Source organism: Electrona antarctica (assembly GCF_951216825.1).
Source record: "Electrona antarctica genome assembly, chromosome: 6".
In the NCBI taxonomy this organism is placed as follows: Eukaryota; Metazoa; Chordata; class Actinopteri; order Myctophiformes; family Myctophidae; genus Electrona; species Electrona antarctica.
The window spans coordinates 27,977,784-27,999,939 of record NC_136811.1 but is presented as its reverse complement, the minus strand read 5'-3'; the positions used below and the strand labels follow the sequence as shown (position 1 = coordinate 27,999,939).

The window sequence follows — 22,156 nt, the reverse complement described above, 5'->3', positions numbered from 1 at the left end:
TCACCATGGATGGACCTAAATACACTGTAAAAGCGTGATACATTTATTAAATATATCAATCTTGTTTTTTGTTTTTTTTAACCTATTCTAAATGATCTCTAAATATCCTGTACTAACCCTGTGGGCAAACCAAAATGGTGTGGGCACCTCTGCCCTAGAAGATTGAATGTGTGTCTGAGGGAACAGGCCTGAAAATAGGCCTGTTCTATAATTAACAGGTTTGAGATCCAGTCGTTTCTCATTCCTCAACATCTGTGTGCAGAGCACATGAATGCTGACTCATACACTGACAATAACATGTGTGCAGAGCACATGCTGACTCATACACTGAAAACATTAACATCTGTGTGAAGAGCACATGAATGCTAAAGCCTGGTTTATACTTTGTTGCGCGTCGCTGTCGCATGTTGAAAATAGTCGATCTACAAAGTGAGCTTGTAGATCCGCTATCTTTGGACAGCAGTAGGTGTATGTATGAGTATGAACTAGAAAAAGTGCCCTTCTGGGCACAGGTCTCCACCAGGAGGATAGGAGTGTGTGTTATGTTTGGCAAAATGTTTAGGAGTAATATAAACATGTTTTTGTGTGTGTGTGTGTGTGTGTGTGTGTGTGTGTGTGTGTGTGTGTGTGTGTGTGTGTGTGTGTGTGTGTGTGTGTGTGTGTCGCGACTTGGCCTGTACAGCGCCACTATGACGCTGATTTGAAAACTGTCAAGTGGCATTTCTTCCTCAGCCTAGTGGGAATATGCATGCACAGTTTCACCACAAGTGGACGCTGCGTTGAGGAGTCGTGGCGATTTGTACAAAACGGGTACAAAGTGGGATACTGAGAAATCAAATCTTGATCACATGACTCTGGAGAGCATGTGTACCGATTTGCGTGAGATATATAATATGAGAAAATGTGTTTTACATATGTCGGCCTCCTGGTGGCACTATAAAGAGCACAACATTCCAGGCAAAGGCTTTCCTTGGTCTCTAGGGCCAGTTATAGCGCCACCATGAGTGTGAGTTGAAAATGTTCCAGTGGCATTTCTTCCTCTGCCTAGTGGGAATGTGCGTGCACGTCACGGAAATCACACGATGTGTTCATGATGTGCGGCATTTTGTTTGAAACAGAGCACTCCTGCGAACTTTGGTAGCCAATCTTAGCCAATCAGGATGGAGTCTGAAAAATCTGAAAGATCCGTTTCATTGAATGGCTCTAGAGAGACTGTGTACCAATTTGCATGATGTTTGGACAAAATCTGTAGTTGTACTGTCCAATAATATGTTTTGCACAAAGCGGCCTCCTGGTGGCGCTATAAGAGGCCAATGTGAAAACTTTGGGCAGAGGTTCAGCTGTGGCATTCATGGAGTGTGGCTGCGATCAAGCCACCGGCACAGACGGGCGGACACACGGACGGACACACACACACACACGGACGGACAGACGGAGTGCAAAACATACTCTGTCCCCATGCCTTCGGCCTGGTGGAGACAATTAAGCATGGCTCATACACTGAAGACAATATTTACACACCGTCTGACCTAAAACAAGACAAATACTTTTCAGCGTCAATCCCAATACTCCATTAACAGTCAATCAACGTATCAATTTTTGATTGATTCATCTGCTCATAATTCAGAATTTGCTGTGATGTATACTTTTTAAATTAAAACTGAAAATGGTATTCATTGCTGACAAAATAATTACAGTGACATAGAATTTTGCTTCTTACATTTAAGCTATTCAAATGTGTTTCATAAAAGAGACAAAGTGCAGACATCCAGTAATGCACTTCTCCTTCAGCAGAGCATTTCAGAACAAAGACAACAAAGGAAAGTGGTCGTCTGCCATTCCTTTCCTAAAAAGGGGAGGAAAAAGAGGAACTCGTGCACCTGCATACAAATGCATGCGACACGCACGCAAGCACACACACACACACATGCACAGTGCCGGAGGCTAGGCCAGAGAGTGAGACCAGACTATTCCAGGTGGGCACTGCTCCTGAGGGTTGGCACAGAGAGGAGAAAAACAGGAGGCTGGCTGTGTGTGTGTGTGTGTGTGTGTGTGTGTGTGTGTGTGGGTGAGTGTGTGAGTGTGTGAGAGTGTGTGTGAGAGTGTGTGTGTGTGTGTGTGTGTGTGAGTGTGAGTGTGAGTGTGAGTGTGTGTGTGTGTGTGTGTGTGTGTGTGTGTGTCCAAACTTCCTTTTCAATCATACAAGTACAATCATTTCACAAAATGGGTTGATGAGCAAAGTGGACGGGTCTGATTCATAATTTGCTCGCATTTAGAAATGGAAACTGATATAATAATATAAAAAAATATATTTAGGCCGATATATATCGGCCGTTGCAGAATGGATAGTCACTGGAGCATTTCGGACAGTTCATGCCTTTTATTCAGGTGCTAGTACAAGAAATGACCTGAAAAGCACCTGAATAAAGGCTTTAACTGTCCCAGCTGCTCTATATCCCCCTGCTGCTGAGACACACAGACTAGCCACATTAGGCTGAGGCGCACCGGTTGACTCTCAGTCCCTTTGTTATATACCGACCAGACTTTTTTCAGTATCTGCTATCATGCAGTGTGTCCCGAATTTAAAACACTTTTGAACCTGGCACACTTCACATTGGAAGCACACACACACACACACTGCAAGTTAAAGTTAAAGGAGCATTCAGTGATTTGGGTGATTTGTAAAAACCCGTCCGCCCCGATAACAAGATATGCACATGCACACGCTCTACGGTGGGGGGGGGACGCAACAGGCCAACAGCACATGCACCAAGGGGGTACAGGCTTTAGTTCCGACATACTATTGATCCGAAATCTCAATCCCTAACCTAAACATAACCGCAAGCACGGGAGCAGCGCATGTCGGACCATCGCATTTTCGCATCATATCGCATGTCCCCACGCTTCGGACCTTTGGTGTGTCGGAAAAAGCGTGCGCACCCCCACCAAGGTTCGCCCCGCTCGTTCCTGATTGGAGGAAGGCCCCCTCTATCCTGATTGGATGAAGGCTTTCTCACCCACCACCAAAGCCGAAACTAGGGTTTTTTGACCCCTGCGGTTCACTGGGGGTAGGGAGGACCTAATTATATGGTCAGAACACTCTATAGTAGGGAGGATTATCACAAAAAAAGAAAAAAAGTTATATCTGAATTAAGTGAAATCACTGAATATACCTTTAATAACAACAAAACACAAGTGAAAAAAAAAGTGTTTGATTGTGAGCCAATGGTATTCGAGCATGCTGAGCGATGCACCAGTTCTAGCCAATGGCAAGAAAGCGTGCTGTGAGGTATGCAGAGATACCAAATGCCTGACTAATTGCATTGTTCATTCATTCATTCATTATCCATCTGTCACTTAACCCTCCTAATCTCCTCGTCCTTCCTTATTCTTTCATATTCTATTGGTGGACAAGGTAACAGTAATCCTCTTTTACATTCATTTATTATGCTTTATATCAGTGGTTCCCAAACAATGTCATGTCAAGGACCCCCAAAATGATACTCATTAGCCTGCGGACGCCCTATTTGAAAATATATGCCAAGGACCCCCATAAGAGAAGATTTTTAGCAGTGATTTTCAACCATTTTCATTTCAAGGAAGGGCCCCCAGTTTGACCTGAATGAGGCTACGGACCCCCATTTAATGGCATTTCTATCTCTGGGACCCCCAATTTATATTGTAAAATCAGTTAATTTACCGTAACTCTGAGAGTGTACAAATGGAACGAAATGGACCCGTTAAGTGTACAAATGGTCCCATTTGTACACTCTCTGAGTTACAGACCCATAAGGGTCCATTTGGTTCCTATAACTATAATTTAGCTGGGGACCCCCTGGAACTCCCTCAAGGACCCCTAGGGGTCCCCGGATCCCATTTTGGGAACCACTGCTTTATATCATAGTCATACTAGCTGGGGGCGGACTCGTAAAAAATCACCACAATTTGGCTTTTGGTGACTAGTTTTTGAATTTTGGCGTGGTGTTCGGTATGGTTATAAGGTTTTCAAAAAGCTGTGCAAACACTTTGGGCGTCCCCTAGTGGGCTGTTTGCGCAGACTCAAATATTAGATATGTATAGCTATGGTTGTAAACCAAAATAATTGATAAAATAGAAAGGCATTGTTTTCAAGATGGTGTCCACGGTGGCTAAAATGAGCTAAAATGCCTATAAACTGGGATTTAATATGTAAAAAATCATGACAATTATGCACTTGGTAACTACTTTTTGAATTTTGGCATGGTGTTATACCTAACACCATGGAATACGGTTTTCAAAAACCATATGCAAACTAATTTGGCTCGCCCCCTAGTGGTCAGTTTACAATGAAACCACTATTAGATATGTCAGTATATGATTGGAACCCCAAATAATTGATAGGAGAGATTTTTCAATGGATTCTGTTACCATTGGGTGTGCTAAATAACATCAGCAATTTAAGCTCCCGGCAGCTCCATCGTGGACGCCATCTTGAAAACGATGCCTTTCCAGATGTTTGTTTTTCGTAAGAATTTAGTATGTTATTTAGCACACCCACTAGTAACATAATCCATTGAAAAATCTCTATCAATTATTTGGGGTTTCAACCATATACTGACATATCTAATAGTGGTTTCATTGCAAACCGACCACTAGGGCGCGAGCCAAATTAGTTTGCGAGGGTTTTTGAAAACCTTATGCCCATACCTAACACCATGCCAAAATTCAAAAAGTAGTTACCAAGTACATATTAAATCCCAGTTTATAGGCATATTTTAGCCACCGTGGACGCCATCTTGAAAACGATGCCTTTCTGGTTGTTCGTTTTTCCTAAGATTTTAGTATGTTATTTAGCACACCCAATAGTAACAGAATCCATTGTAAAATCTCTTTTATCGATTATTATTTGTCTAATATTTTAGTCTGTGATACCCAACACCACGCCAAAATTCAAAAACCAAAAGCCGAATCTTTCCAAGTGCGACCCCAGCTATAGACTGTAGGTCAGTGTTGAGATACAGGAAACCAGGGGTAAAAGCGAGAGGACACATGCAAGACAAGACGAGGGCCAGACTCAAACCTGCAGGGTCCTTGTGATCACTAGGAGCATTATGGTCTAATTGGCTGAGCCACCAGGCATGTAATCCTGACCATAAAAAGGACCATTTCAAGTTGAAGAAAGATGCAATCTCTATTCTAGTATTGAATAAACCTTCAGCAAACTGGAAGCTGAACTGGTCTGTTCACTGTTACTCTCACAGAGTTTAAGGCATGGCATATCATATGACTGATCAGTAGACTGTAGCCAGAAGCAACACAAACAGTCATCTACTGTATGTGAACTGTTGCCTTCTAGGTTACTAGTGTTTTCGCATGACCGAATTAACGCCGTTAATATTTTATCGCATTAATCGCCCATTTTTTCCTTCAGAAAGAACTTCCTTGATCTGAAAACGTCCTCTGCGCATCTAAACCAATCACAGCAATTCGGGGGCGGAATGTTAAGGACAATCTCTGATTGAGATTTGCTTATACGGCCATATCAACCAATCACAGCGACTTTAGGATGTGTAAATATGCTATTTCTGCCCCTCGCCGGGTCTGTCACCACTCCCCAGCCAGAGCCAACGGCAAAGCTCATTTCCCGGCCACAAGCATTTGGAAGTTGGCTTGTACTTTTCCATACTACCGGTGTCTCCTTTAGCTGGGAGGGAATTCCCTGCAAGCCCATTGGGACTAATTAATTATACAGGCTAGAGGTGTAGCTTTGATGTAAAATATTGGACTGAAGTGAAATTGGTTGAACTATGACTCAGTGACTGATAATGATTAATACCTAAATGACCTACTGTATGGTACAGTGACCTAGGATCTACAGTATAGGCTATCAGGATAAAAAGAGAGGTGGAGGGAAGGAAAAGAGGTTACAGGGAGAGAATGAGAGAAAGAAAAGGAAGATGAAGGGAAGAAGAGAAAAGATTAAGATGTGAGGTAATCTGGAGGAAGAAGCGAAGGTGAGGATTGAGAGTATATAAAAGCAGAACAAGGGGTTAACAGAGTTCTGGGAAAAGGTGATCTGTGGAAATAATCTGGATTAGCAGTTGCATACAGAAGAGATGGTATAGAGTCGACTGAAGCTGCAAGGACACAGGCCCTAAAAGAAAGCCCTTTGGGCCTATATACGATTCCAGTGTCTACATGTTCTGTCGTTATGTGTGTTTAAAGGTGTAGTGAAATAAAAAATATGTTTTTCACACTTTTAGACCATATCCGTGGTCATCATAAGGGCATACCTAACAATGGATGCCAAAAGAAAACATGTTTTATTACTTCCTGAAAACGTGCTGCGTGATCACGTGTCGAGGCCCACATCGATAAAAGCCAATAAAAATTAAGCTCACCCGTTTAATTCCCCATATGTGCGCATCCGTGCAGCACAGCTGCTATTGATTACAGAAATCTGTTTTTATTCCCATTCAAGATAACATCCAGACAGTGTATTACTCGTTTCAATTTAATCATCACGCTAAAATATGTATCTGAAAACATTATAGGGTAGAAATAAGCCACATAACAGTAAACTGGTACAGCTGGCCGTCTATCTGATTTGTAAACAAACACACCACCATGCTGCTGCGTATAGCATAGCTACCGTCCCTAGCTACCGTCCCATCGCCTGAAGGGATGCGGCGCTCTGATTGGTTCAGAAACTTCAGACCGTTGTTTCAACTTGAAACCGTTTGAAACTTCAAAATAAAATGTCCACCATTTCTGTTGCACTGCACCTTTAAGCCAAGTTAGTATAGCCAGGCACTACAGATGCCATAGTAGGGCTGTAACCATGACAACAGATCCCATAGCTCGGGTAACTTGTGTTAGGGGGTCAAAGTGTTAATTAATTCCTCCGCCACTACCAGTGTTTTTCAGTGAAGACCCTTATTTTCTTTCTTCAGCTGAAAAGCCTTCATAATTAGAGAAATTACTTGATTTAGGCTCAAACCTTTAGAAAAACGTTTGAGGGACATAAACAATATGATATAAAATATTAAATCTCTTTTTAAAATGCATGGTTTAGATCCTTTAACCAGAAACGCAAATAAACAGCTTACATTTTGGGAAAGTGAAAAACAGGCATTGTGGTTGTGTGCATATGGTAATGGTCAATGCCCATGTGCAAGTTGAGATCAATTGCTCAAGCCACTGAGGAGAAGCATGCGGAACAGAGTGTGACTGACGGAGGTGTTGACTCTCTCCCCAGCTATCTCCCGTTTGCTGTCACTCTTCACTGTGCTATCAGTGAAATATACCGGTATCTATCTTTTATCTATCTATAAATGCACCAAGTCTCTGTACGTGTGTGTGTGTGTGTGTGTGTGTGTGTGTGTGTGTGTGTGTGTGTGTGTTCCACATAACTCGAAAACCGTTCGCCCCACTGACTTCAAATTTGACACACATGTTCCACACCACCACAGGGAGTGCAGTGCCTGGTGTCGAGTGCGTCGGATCACCCGTTGTCCAGAACCAGCACAAAAGACTCACAATGATGTTCTGACTCCATATTTGGGCATGCCTGACAAAGAACTCCATATATGGGCATAAAAGCGACACAGACTAAGATTTAAAGTTAGACGAGTTCCCTCGTTCTGGCAAAGGCGGGTTGTGGAAAGACAAACGAGGTCCCACATCCGTGGCAAAGATTTTGTTAATGTTGTTTTGGTGGTGAGCTAGTAGAGCAGATGGTAGCATGGGTACTGATGTGGAAAGGTACTGATGTGGAAATAGTGCACATCTGTGTTCAGGCAGTGTTGTTGCTCTGTATAACAGTAGATTCTTAACCAGCCGTATAATTATGTTGAGTACGGTTGAGTCGGTTCTACGCTAGTCCGGGCAGCGCACCCCCCGCCCCCCGTCTCTAATTCCATTACAATTGCTATATCCATCTCTATTTTTGAGTGGTGCAGCCACTCCAATGACCAGCAATGTCCGTCCCTATCTATGTCCCTATGTATACGTTTAGGGTACCAACAGGTGACAAAGTGGCGCTGTTGAGCTTCACACTGTGCATAGGTTCTAACCCAGAAAACCAGCACTAGTTCAAGCTATTTTATAGTAACGGTACAGCGGACTACCAGATGCAATAGCATTTGTTGACAGGTCTGTTTTTATTTCAAAGATAGAAATATACTGTGTAGCGAAAATAAGAGCCTATACCCGCTACATGCACCTAATTCCATTAAAATAGCAATATCTATTTCTCTGTTGTTTTTTTCTTTTCTTCAAAGAAAATATTAGAGGCTATATCCCTCCAATGTTACAGCACAATAGGCAACAACATGCACAAATGCGCTCTGTGCATTAATTACAAAATGGTGATATCTTGATTTCTCTAAACACGAGCATCGTGTTATTTTCATTCCATTCATTCATATTCTTCTCTGTTGCCCACGCATGTTCATTGACGTGTGTGGAGTCTGCAGTGTGTGTGTGTGTGTGTGCGCGCGTGTGCGTGTGCGTGTGTGTGTGCGCGCGTGTGGGCGGGGGGGGGGGGGGGGGGGGGGGGGGGGGGGGGCGCTGCCCGGACTAGTGTAGAAACGACTGCGTCGCCACTGAGGGGACACACAAACACACACATGCATGTTAGGCCGAGGCAGTGACATGATTTGAGGAGGACATACAGTAATGATAAACGTAGGTGTATTTGATAAAAGGAAGACAGTAGGAGCATGTGCATTTACTAAATAAGCATTTGGACCCAAACGGGGGGGGGGGGGGGGGTACCATTAGTACCATTAGTGGTCTTATGGTACGGTCAGTGGTCTTACCTTGGCAGGAATGCGTGCCGTCAAGACATAGGCTCGATGGGATGCTAGTGCCTGAGGGAGAGAGAGAGAGAGGCTGGGTTAATGACAATGTACTGTAATTACGATACATGTTCGACGCCACCTCATATACATGAAGTATGTTAGAAACAAAAGTCGAGGAAAAGACAGAAAAGAGAAACAACACAGCATAACAAAACGTTAAAAATCCATGACAGATTCTGCGAAGGAAACTATTACCGGAAAACTAAAAATCACACCCGTGTGAAGTGAGGGGCGCTCTTATCAACGTACATCATCATGACGTAACATGTCGATTTGCTATGACACACATGTCAATTGTCCATTAATTGTCAATGGGAATTTAACAAAAATATTGATTTGCTCGTCTACATACGACGTAAATTCTCCATTCATTGTCAATGACATTTAATGTTTGTGTTAGGACAAAAATACAGATTTTCTCAGACACATCTGATGTAAATTCTCCATTCATTGTCAAACAGACTTTAAATAAAATACTGATTTGGTCGTCTACATATGTCGGAAATTCTCCACTCATTGTCAATGGCATTTAATGTTTGTGTTAGGACAAAAATCTACAGCTGAATTTTGCCCCTCAAAAAAGTATGAAACCTCTGATGTGTAGCATAGTCAGTAACACAGAGGTTGGTTTTGTCTGGACAACAGAACCAACTGTCTAAATGAGATCATTATGGGTCAGTGTGGTGATGTTTCTCGTTTGTGTCCTGCTGCCTTCTGAGTAGACGCGACTCCAACTGCCAAAGTTTATTAAATCAAACCCTTATATCCACTTGGACTGGAATACTTTCTAGTGTTTGATAGCACAAGACTAGCTTACATGACTAATGACTGAATAAGATAAACTGGACAGATACATCAGGGATTCCTGTTTATGTCAAGATAACTGAATAGTTGGCTGGTAAAATGAAGATAGCTGCCATAGAATGAATGAGAATTCTGCTACGGAGAAATAATCTGCACAACACATGACATCACATTACGGAAAGTTTAAAATGTATTAAACAGCCTCTCATTCAGGCATGTCTTCACATTAAACAATGCTCACATTCATGACAACCTTCTCGGAATTCTGTCAGCTATATTAGGTGTACCAAAGAAGATGACCAAAATAGAACAGGAAATGCCCTGTACCGTCTCCAGTGCCAACTCTGTCCCTCTATTCATGCACCAATTGTTTATGGACGGAGATGCTGCTGAGGTGTAGCGGCGTGAGCTGTGATTGGTGTACTTTTGAGGGGACAGACAGACAGATCTTTGTGCGCGGCATACAAATGTCTACCCGTGAGATCGTCGTTTTCCACATATGAAGTTGGGAGAGCATTAAGTGAAATGATAGTGACTGTACAGGGCCTGTTCTTTACACTCACATGAGAGGGCACCATGGTCTGCTGGCAAGTAAATACCACATATAATATTGTAAAGAGTGACCTTAAAAGCAGGAAGAGTGACGTGTATATGCAGTACTTATGAAAAGGTCACCCAGGGAAGTTGCATGTCCTTTCAACATCATGGGTTCAAAGCCAGCTCATGACCTTTGCTGCAAGTCACCCCCACTCTTCCTCCAATGTCTTTAACTCACGACTGCCTGAAAACTACCAGATGAAAGTTGAAATAACCTGAAATAATTCTTAACAAAAAAACCTGTTAACGACAGCATGCAATCCAACACGCATTCATTCCTGACTATTGGAAGAAGGGAGGGAAGAAGGTACAGCAGAAGGGTGAGTGAGAGTGAGGTGAGGGGAAGAAAAGAAAAGGAAGAATATAGCTGCAAGCAGCGATGTGGCGGGACCAAGCAGGAAGGCAATAAGCAATAAGAACAATATGAGAACTTGAGAAACAGAAGAACATGAAATTCACCTTTAGCAAAGCCCCGCCCTCTCCCACTTAGACACTCCCACTTGGACACTTTCCAGGCGGGCTCATTCATTCCAATGTAAATATCATGGATTTTACACATTAAATACTGGTTCATTTTTGGAACCAGACCTTCAAAATCTCTTCCAAATCCGTCAACAAGGCCTGCCATATGCACTGGAAAAATGTGCGTGACATTTCTTTTTTAAAACAATGTTTTATCATATAGGAAAACTATTGGTGGAGAGGTTTGTCTAACCCATTTATGCTTAGCTGTGATTGGACCATAGCAGTTTGGGGAGGGGCTTAGCTATAGGTAAATTGTGACAGCGTCAGTTTTAATCGTGGGGGGGTCAGGGTTCTTGAAGACTCATACACTGAGTTGGCGGTGCCCAGATTTGAACCATGACCTTGTGGTCAAAAGGCGAGAGCTCAACCGACTGTGCTATCGAGACATAATTAGTTGTCTTGTTGTAAACAGCATTTAGTGTTTTTGATGACAATTATTTGTGTCCTGGTTTTGGGGATGTCTTTATCCATTACTACAGTGTGTTTGCTGTCACATTTTTCACATACAAATTTCTCTTCAACTGAGATTTCAGATAATGGTCCATAGATTGTGTGTAGAATGTTTCACTCAATTTGTTCAAAAATCCAGGCAGAAGATCAGGTATAAGCATTTTTCAAACAGCTCAAAGTGGCGGAAAATCTGAGGGCGGAGCTTACTGGTCAAAGTGACAGATGTGTTCTTCGCCATGAGTCAATTAAGGAACATGTGGAGACAAGTGCCATGAATTTTGATAAAAAAGATAAATATGATTCGAAGTGGAACGTGTTCCTCAGTCATGTTGAGACCACACAGGCCCTTGATGTGATCCATGGTCAGGCAATGCCCTTTTGATTGTTTACCGTCTTAGTATACGATTCTGTTGTTGTTGCTTGTGTTTGTTTTTTCTGTCTATTTGTAAAAAATCCAAATAAAGTGCTGATCATAAAAAAGGTTTCATTTTCAAAAAATTGCTATAGCGCCTCCCTTTGGCCAATTGGAGTAAGACTGGTTTCAGTGCTATTCGGCATGACCCTCTACCATACTGTAAAGTTTCATAAGCATATGACGCTTCATGTATGTATTAGGGGCAGAAGAAGAACTTTCACAAAACAGCAATTTTCATTGGCTCATAAAAACTTTTACTTAAAATGTTTTCACTTAAAAAAGGTACTTCCAATTTTTTTGTCTGTATAGGTTTAAAGTTCACGTGTAGAAGTTTTTGTGCATTTTGATCAAAGATCCTGGGAGGAGATAGATTTGAACTGTTTTTCAAATAATTCAAAATGGTGGGTGATCTAAAGGTCAGAGGTCAAAAGTAAGAGCACGAAAGTTGTTCGGCATGAGGAGACACATATGTGAATCGAAGTTTCATTGCCGACAGTCAAACGCTTCATGAGCTATGCATGGTCAAAGTTTGCATTTTCACTTTGAGTGCTATAGCACCACCCTTTGGCCAATGGTCATGGGCTTCGCATCGTCACCGTTTGGCATGGCCCTCTACCATGTTGCAGAGTTTCGCGAAAACCGCACGGTCCAGCCAGAACTTATTTTTGGCGGAAGAAGGAGAAGGAGAAGAAAAAAATCACACCCGTGTGAACTGAGTGGTGCAGGGTCTTATATAGCCTGATCAGCTGTGGTCTGACTGTGATGTAATGTCAGTGACCATAGTAACCATGCTCATTCTTTTGAGGGACAGGTACACAAACACACACACACGGGTACTAACAAAGCCAGTTGTTGGAGTGGTTTGCACCACTCAAAAAAACAGACAAAAACAAGTAAACTCATAGGAGGAGAAGTGTCAGAACAAAATGGAATGAGAGAAGACCAAAGAAGAACCATGTCAAATACAACGCAATGACAGTAATTTAGTTTTTAGGGTCACAGTGACCTACTTTTTGTTTGTGACCCCCTTCCCTAAACTAGTAACTATAGACCAAGTTACACCAAGTTAGACTTTATGGTAGAGGAGCTATGCTCTGGACAAGATTTCAGACAGATGGCAAGATGGTTGGCTTTCAAACCGTGAAGATAGAGAGAGAACAGGAGAGAAAGAAACACATCACACTATAACACTATACTGTAAATTCCTGAGGTTACTTTAACCTGGAGAGTGCAAGAATGGACACAAGGGTAAAAGATTGTGTCAGTTAACGCTGGAACCACAGGGCTCGTGCACCCTGTCAGCGGATCAAAAGACTGGTGAGTTCAAGAGAAGAGCGAATAAAGAAATAGACAATAACGGCACACAAAATCAATATATAGTCATAAATGGATATGAATATAAAAATGTGGGGTATGAATAATATTTATTTGATTTTGCCATGTAGAAGCAAGGGAAGAGCAAACGAGAAGAAAACTAGAGTGTGTGTGATGTTTGGCAAAATGTTTTAGGAGTAATATAAATATAAACATGTTTTTTTGTTTGTGAGCCAGATCACTCATAGCCTCTCTGAGGATAAAATTCTGGATGAGCAGGACATGTGCAACATTTTGTACAAAATGCCACTCCTGAAAGCTTTGGATGGCAATCTTAGCCAATCAGTGTAGAATCAGTGTAGAATCTGAGAAATCCAATCACAGTCTTGATCACATGCCTACAGAGATCATGTGTACCGATTTGCGTGAGATTTGGATGAAATCTGTGTGACTAATATAAACAATGTGTTTTGCAGGAATCGGCCTCATGGTGGAGCTATAACCGGCAGATGTGGAGGGATGCCGAGAAAATGTTTTTCCATGGCCTCTAAAGAGTGCGCATACATAAGTTGTACACATTGATGCAGTTATAATGTAGGTAAAAACAGGAATTGCCCTGTTATAGCACCACCGTGAGGCTGATTTGGGAAAAAGATTGTGGCATGTCGTCCTCGGCCTAGTGGAAATGTGCGTGTATAATTTAATGGAAATTGCACACAGTGTGGTTTGTGGCATTTTGTTCGAAATGGACCAATCATGTGAGCTTTGGAAGCCAATCTTAGCCAACCAGGATGGAAGATGGGAAATGGGGCAGATCCGTGTTGGACCGTGTTGATCACATGACTATGGAGATAGTGTAGAGTAATCTACAGAAATGTGTTTTGCCAAAATCGGCATCATGGTGGCACTATAACAGGCCGTTGTGGAATATTTGGGTCATCCAGGGAGTGTGTGCAAAGTTTGGATCGGGCCAACGGTGCCGGAGATTAGCTGGTAACGGATGGACAGAAGGACGGACAGACGGACAGACGGACAGACGGACGGACCAAAGAAGAACCATGTCAAATACAACGCAATGACAGTAATTTAGTTTTTAGGGTCACAGTGACCTACTTTTTGTTTGTGACCCCCTTCCCTAAACTAGTAACTATAGACCAAGTTACACCAAGTTAGACTTTATGGTAGAGGAGCTATGCTCTGGACAAGATTTCAGACAGATGGCAAGATGGTTGGCTTTCAAACCGTGAAGATAGAGAGAGAACAGGAGAGAAAGAAACACATCACACTATAACACTATACTGTAAATTCCTGAGTGTTACTTTAACCCGGAGAGTGCAAGAATGGACACAAGGGTAAAAGATTATGTCAGTTAACGCTGGAACCACAGGGCTCGTGCACCCTGTCAGCGGATCAAAAGACTGGTGAGTTCAAGAGAAGAGCGAATAAAGAAATAGACAATAACGGCACACAAAATCAATATATAGTCATAAATGGATATGAATATAAAAATGTGGGGTATGAATAATATTTATTTGATTTTGCCATGTAGAAGCAAGGGAAGAGCAAACGAGAAGAAAACTAGAGTGTGTGTGATGTTTGGCAAAATGTTTTAGGAGTAATATAAATATAAACATGTTTTTTTGTTTGTGAGCCAGATCACTCATAGCCTCTCTGAGGATAAAATTCTGGATGAGCAGGACATGTGCAACATTTTGTACAAAATGCCACTCCTGAAAGCTTTGGATGGCAATCTTAGCCAATCAGTGTAGAATCTGAGAAATCCAATCACAGTCTTGATCACATGCCTACAGAGATCATGTGTACCGATTTGCGTGAGATTTGGATGAAATCTGTGTGACTAATATAAACAATGTGTTTTGCAGGAATCGGCCTCATGGTGGAGCTATAACCGGCAGATGTGGAGGGATGCCGAGAAAATGTTTTTCCATGGCCTCTAAAGAGTGCGCATACATAAGTTGTACACATTGATGCAGTTATAATGTAGGTAAAAACAGGAATTGCCCTGTTATAGCACCACCGTGAGGCTGATTTGGGAAAAAGATTGTGGCATGTCGTCCTCGGCCTAGTGGAAATGTGCGTGTATAATTTAATGGAAATTGCACACCGTGTGGTTTGTGGCATTTTGTTCGAAATGGACCAATCATGTGAGCTTTGGAAGCCAATCTTAGCCAACCAGGATGGAAGATGGGAAATGGGGCAGATCCGTGTTGGACCGTGTTGATCACATGACTATGGAGATAGTGTAGAGTAATCTACAGAAATGTGTTTTGCCAAAATCGGCATCATGGTGGCACTATAACAGGCCGTTGTGGAATATTTGGGTCATCCAGGGAGTGTGTGCAAAGTTTGGATCGGGCCAACGGTGCCGGAGATTAGCTGGTAACGGATGGACAGAAGGACGGACAGACGGACAGACGGACGGACCAAAGAAGAACCATGTCAAATACAACGCAATGACAGTAATTTAGTTTTTAGGGTCACAGTGACCTACTTTTTGTTTGTGACCCCCTTCCCTAAACTAGTAACTATAGACCAAGTTACACCAAGTTAGACTTTATGGTAGAGGAGCTATGCTCTGGACAAGATTTCAGACAGATGGCAAGATGGTTGGCTTTCAAACCGTGAAGATAGAGAGAGAACAGGAGAGAAAGAAACACATCACACTATAACACTATACTGTAAATTCCTGAGTGTTACTTTAACCCGGAGAGTGCAAGAATGGACACAAGGGTAAAAGATTGTGTCAGTTAACGCTGGAACCACAGGGCTCGTGCACCCTGTCAGCGGATCAAAAGACTGGTGAGTTCAAGAGAAGAGCGAATAAAGAAATAGACAATAACGGCACACAAAATCAATATATAGTCATAAATGGATATGAATATAAAAATGTGGGGTATGAATAATATTTATTTGATTTTGCCATGTAGAAGCAAGGGAAGAGCAAACGAGAAGAAAACTAGAGTGTGTGTGATGTTTGGCAAAATGTTTTAGGAGTAATATAAATATAAACATGTTTTTTTGTTTGTGAGCCAGATCACTCATAGCCTCTCTGAGGATAAAATTCTGGATGAGCAGGACATGTGCAACATTTTGTACAAAATGCCACTCCTGAAAGCTTTGGATGGCAATCTTAGCCAATCAGTGTAGAATCAGTGTAGAATCTGAGAAATCCAATCACAGTCTTGATCACATGCCTACAGAGATCATGTGTACCGATTTGCGTGAGATTTGGATGAAATCTGTGTGACTAATATAAACAATGTGTTTTGCAGGAATCGGCCTCATGGTGGAGCTATAACCGGCAGATGTGGAGGGATGCCGAGAAAATGTTTTTCCATGGCCTCTAAAGAGTGCGCATACATAAGTTGTACACATTGATGCAGTTATAATGTAGGTAAAAACAGGAATTGCCCTGTTATAGCACCACCGTGAGGCTGATTTGGGAAAAAGATTGTGGCATGTCGTCCTCGGCCCCTGTAAGACCCAACGATGCTTCTCGGTAACATTTTTATTTTAATTAATCACTTAATTCTTTTTTTTTTTTTCTATTCTTTTTTCACCTAAACATCATCATTGATGTTCATTGTTTAGTCTTGCAATGCCATTGGTCATGATATTTGCATATAAATACCCCCCACAGAGGCACAAATTTACACAACTTCAAAATCTCTGGACTCAGTGCAATTTCTAATCAAAATTGACCTATGACCTTTAATCTTTAACCCTGATAAAAGTAACTAAAATGCATGTAATACATATATTTGTGTGATCATTAGAATGTCTAGAACATGTATTATGTATTATTGTGAAAGATATCCACCGAATGTAAATTATTAATTTATTATTATTATTTTAATAATTATTATAAATTTGCATAAAATGTTCATTAAACTTTTTTTTTTTTTTTTTTAACATATTTTTTTAACATAAGTCCTAGTAGTACAAAGTAGTAGTAAGGTTGAAATCAATTTTTTGCAAGTAGAAATGTATCCGGGTCTTACAGGGTTTTAATGGAAATTGCACACCGTGTGGTTTGTGGCATTTTGTTCGAAATGGAGCTTTGGAAGCCAATCTTAGCCAACCAGGATGGAAGATGGGAAATGGGGCAGATCCGTGTTGGACCGTGTTGATCACATGACTATGGAGATAGTGTAGAGTAATCTACAGAGATGTGTTTTGCCAAAATCGGCATCATGGTGGCACTATAACAGGCCGTTGTGGAATATTTGGGTCATCCAGGGAGTGTGTGCAAAGTTTGGATCGGGCCAACGGTGCCGGAGATTAGCTGGTAACGGATGGACAGAAGGACGGACAGACGGACGGACACGGACGGAGTGCAAAACATACTCTCTCCCCATGCCTTCGGCCTGGTGGAGATAATGAAAAATGTGTGAATGACAGGAATAAAAATGACAAAGAAAAGGATGAGTCCATGAAAACAATATCAATATGAACAAGAAAAAAGGAAAACGAAAAAGAAAGAAGGAAACAGCGGGATGAGAGACAGGGGAGGGAGGGAAGAGGACGATACAATGCCCCGTCTCTGTGTAGACAGCAGGCTGTGTGTGGGGTTGTGATGCGATGGAGACAGACAGGCCAGCTTCTGTGTCCACAGATAACCTCTCTTAAAGTGCACCAGTCACTACCACCACGTCTCTCCCTCTGCAGTTTATACATGCACGCGTGTACTGTGCATGTGTGTGTTGGTGGTGATAACAAGACCACTCATTTCCTAATACAGCCTAACCATCCACTTCTTCATATGATCCATCATTTCCAGTAATATCTTTAAAGGGCCACTTCACCCCTTTTGCAACCAGATCTTATTTTAATGATGTTTGGGAGACAAGAAACACTTTCCTGGGGTTTTTATGTGGGTAATTTGTGTTTTTAGATATTTCAGTATTTCAAAGTGTCCATGGGCTCCATGATGTCATGGACACTGGGCTCACTTATTTCCTGGACTAGATCAAGGAAGCTTTGAGAAGGAGTGGTCACGTGACTGGGCTGCGCCATGACACTTTCATGGACGCTTTCATGGGAGCCAAACTACCCGGAAGTTTGGCAGAATGCACAGGAGTCAATGAGAGCTCAGTGACCAGCTCATGAACACACATTATTTATGAATGACTGAGACCTTTTGTAAAGTAATCACTTCTGGAAAATAACAGAAGACATGTAACACATTATTGTCTGCTGTGTTGCTTTTCGATGTGTACACTGTGTAATTTTTAAAGAGGTATGGTATCTAAAGAGCACAAAGTACCTTTCTGAACGTACCAAGTATCGCAAGACTTCCCACCGTTTCCTGTCAAATATCGCGATACTTCGGAAGTTCGGAGCCAGAAACGATACGTGCTGCCGTTTAGATCCTCAGATAAAATTATATACTGTGCACTCTGTGCACAGTATATAATTATAATATATAATATATAATAATATATATAATATATCGAAAAGTAAGTGATTAGAAAACAACCTGTGATATGTCTTCTTTTATATTCCTGAACCGATTATATGACAAAGGTCTCAATTGTTCATAAATACACTGGGCCCCAGTGTCCATGACATCATAGACCCCAGGCCACTTCGAAATACTACAATATCTAAAGACACATATTACCCACGTAAAAACCCCAGGAAAGTGGTTCTTGTCTCCCAAACATCATTAAAATAAGATCTGGTTGTAAAAGGGGTGAAGCGGCCCTTTAATTAACATTCACTGCCTCATGGGACGTTTTTCTTATTCGTCAGTCAGTAGACGGAAAAAACACTGACACACTGACTGACTTAAAAAAGTCAAGTAACATGTAGCACATGCAAACACAGAGTGAGACCATCACTGGTCCGTCACATAACTAAATGGAAACAGCACCACTCATGCGCCACAACCAAAGACCTGAGTATAAATTAGGTGTAACTTGTCCCTCTTTCATCTCTTTCATCTTTCATCAGCTCCCACCCCCATTCTTATTTATTTTCCACATCCTCATTTCTTCTCCCCCTTTCTTTCCATACATTTCCACACTTAACACCATCATCCCTCTCTCCAACAGAGTGTCTGCCTCTCTCTATCCTCTCTTTTTGACTGCTCTGTGACAGTGCATTTTGACCCCGTGGTGGATTTAAAGCCTTAAGCTAGCCTATCAGCCAATCATCTTACTGTGACTTCAACCCTCTCAGCCAATCAGAGACTCAAACTGTACATCCAGATGGCAGGAGCACTAGAGCATGCCTGCAACGCTGCAGACAGCATCTGCTACTACTACACACACACACACACACACACACACACACACACACATACAGTACACGCACGTGTTCACAGAACAAGTATGTGGTTGGGCAAATAACAGTCATGATCTCTAATGCACCATTTGCTTCCTCGGCCCACATACAGAACCAGGATGGCCAGAAACACTATGAAGTAAAATGATCAGCCAGCCAATACTGATCACAGTATGTATGGCTGTTTTCACCTTTTTATGCCATTAGGACTGGGAAAGCATCCGTGTCATTTTTTGCTAAAAAGCATAATTGTAAACCATGAAGATTTGTGCAAATCTTTGAATATTATATATTTTTAAAGCGAAAAATTGAATATTTGCTTCTGGGGGGGTCCCTGGAACTACATATTTTCAGATGGGGATCGGCGGCCAAACATGTATCATTCTTGGGTCCTTGACATGAAAAAGTTTGAGCACCACTGATACTGTATAGCATTAGCAACATACCTTTTTCAGAAATTAGAATTAGAATTTAGAAGATATATTGGAGAATCAGGTCCTCAGGTCTTAATTGGTTAAAAGTAGATGCATGATGAATAGTACTGACATATTGCAGAATGCCATGTTCATCGCAATGTATTGCGTGACGATCAACGATGCTTGCTTACATCATTGGTTGGCACACGCACACATGCATGGACGCACACACACACGCATTACAAGCAGTCCTCACAGGGCAGCAATTCATAGACAATGCTGTGGTACTGTATTATTGTTCCTACATCATCCTGTTCTCTGTCATACTGTCAACTCCCTCACCCCACGCACCCCTAACCCAAGTTACTATAGCAACAGCCAGACCATAAAAACAAAAACACACATGTACCTATCAGCCATATATACAGTGCACTCATGAAAGGAGCTTAGTACAGTGCTAGGGAGTTACCTGGTAAAGTACATTTTTGTCTCCACCAGGCCGAAGGCATGGGGAGAGAGTATGTTTTGCACTCCGTCCGTGTGTGTGTCCGTCCGTCCGTCCGTCCGTCCGTCCGTCCGTCCGTCCGTTACCAGCTAATCTCCGGCACCGTTAACCCGGTCGATGCCAAACTTTGCACACACACTCCCTGGATGCCAACGATGAACCTCTGCCCCACATTTTCCAGAACGGCCTGTTATAGCGCCACCATGAGGCAGCTTTTCACCATTTTAACCTATAACTGCACCGATCTGCGTGAAACGTTGCATGCACACTCCCTAGAGGCCAAGGACAAACCTTTGACCTGCATTTTACGCATCTGCCTTTATAGCGCCACCAGGAGGCCGACTTTTGTAAAACACATTTTTTGATATTACTCCTCCAGATTCTGTCCAAAAAACTCACAAATCGTTACACAGTATCTCTATGGTCATGTGCTCAAGTTGGATCTGTCCGATATTTCATATTCCATCCTAATTGGCTATAATTGGCTTTCAAAGTTTGCAAGATTGCCCCGTTTTGAACAAAAGCCTCAAATCATGAACGCAGCATGCAATTTACGTGAAATCTTTCACACATTTTCTTACTAGGCTGAGGAATATATCCCACCCTTTTCACATTGGCCTGTTATAGCGCCACCAACAGGTTGATTTTTGCAAAACACATTTTTGGAACAAAATGCCTCAAATCATCCAATTGCCATCAAAGGCGTATGAAGAAATGGCACCCTTTTCACATTGGCCTATTATAGCGCCACCAGGAGGCCACAACCTGACCTGCCCTGGTGGAGACCTGTGCCCCGAGGGGCACTTTTTCTAGTCTGTACATGAACTGATGCAATAAAGAAAAGTGTTTTCCCTGCAATCAACAAAAGCATCTTCCCACTGCTGACAATGTACCCCCTGCTGACAGGTAAAATGTGAAAAGCTTAATCTACTGTATAGGCTACTCCACAAGTGGAACACAGGGCCATTTGAGATATAAAAACCACACCCGTGTGAAGTGCAGGGTGCTCTTATCATCTTACAATGAGGTGATGTAATGATCATATAAAACAAACGGTGACAAAAATTCTCTAATGGCGTTTTTAAAACAAACATTGAACCTGTATATAGGAGGGGCTAGCGCCCTAAAAAAGAACACTACATTCTCTTGTGAAGTTGAAAATACTGATGCTGTCAAATAAACTGCCTTAAATGTGAGAATATTGCTAAGATCAGCATTTTGAGAGAATGGTTGGACTGTATTTCAGGAGGCATGACATGATGTAATGCTGTAGTACCGCACGGTGCAGTATATGCAGGCCTGGCCGGCCTAGCAAAATTAATAGAATAAACAATAGAATAATAAACACATAGTGTTATATCTATTACATTTTTAGATTGTGAGTTAAGCAGATTTATATAGTATTTTAGCATGTCCACATGACTAGAGTCCTCCTTTAAAAAATAATTATACATTTTGGCCAATTAATTATAAACAAACATTCTGAATCAGAAATGAGTTATTGCCCATCAGGTGGACCTGCACCTTTGGAGGTAAAGTTTACATTGACTATACACTGTTATGTTATACTTTACATTGACTATACACTGTTATGTTATACTTTACATTGACTATACACTGTTATGTTATACTTTACATTGACTATACACTGTTATGTTATACTTTACATTGACTATACACTGTTATGTTATACTTTACATTGACTATACACTGTTATGTTATACTTTACATTGACAATACACTGTTATGTTATACTTTACATTGACTATACACTGTTATGTTGTACTTTACATTGACTGTACCCTGTTATGTTATACTTTACATTGACTGTACCCTGTCAAGTTAACCGTTTCATCATCTTTAGATTAACTATACCCCGTTATCCTTGATAACCTCTTATGTTACCCTCATCCTTTACAATACATCAACTAAACTAAACCCTGTTAAGTTATCCTTTACATTTACAGTATAATGATGA

General features: G+C 41.6%; 1 protein-coding gene across 2 annotated transcripts in view; it reads right to left on the bottom strand.

Moving 5' to 3' along the window:
* LOC306925457 (F-actin-uncapping protein LRRC16A-like) overlaps positions 1-22,156 on the bottom strand; it is a 96,083-nt gene that overhangs the window by 53,390 nt on the left and 20,537 nt on the right. For both annotated transcript variants that reach the window (XM_079504287.1, XM_079504288.1), the window contains exon 3: positions 8,802-8,852. In XM_079504287.1, the coding sequence (XP_079360413.1) occupies positions 8,802-8,852 (51 nt within the window). The remainder of the gene's footprint in view (positions 1-8,801; positions 8,853-22,156) is intronic.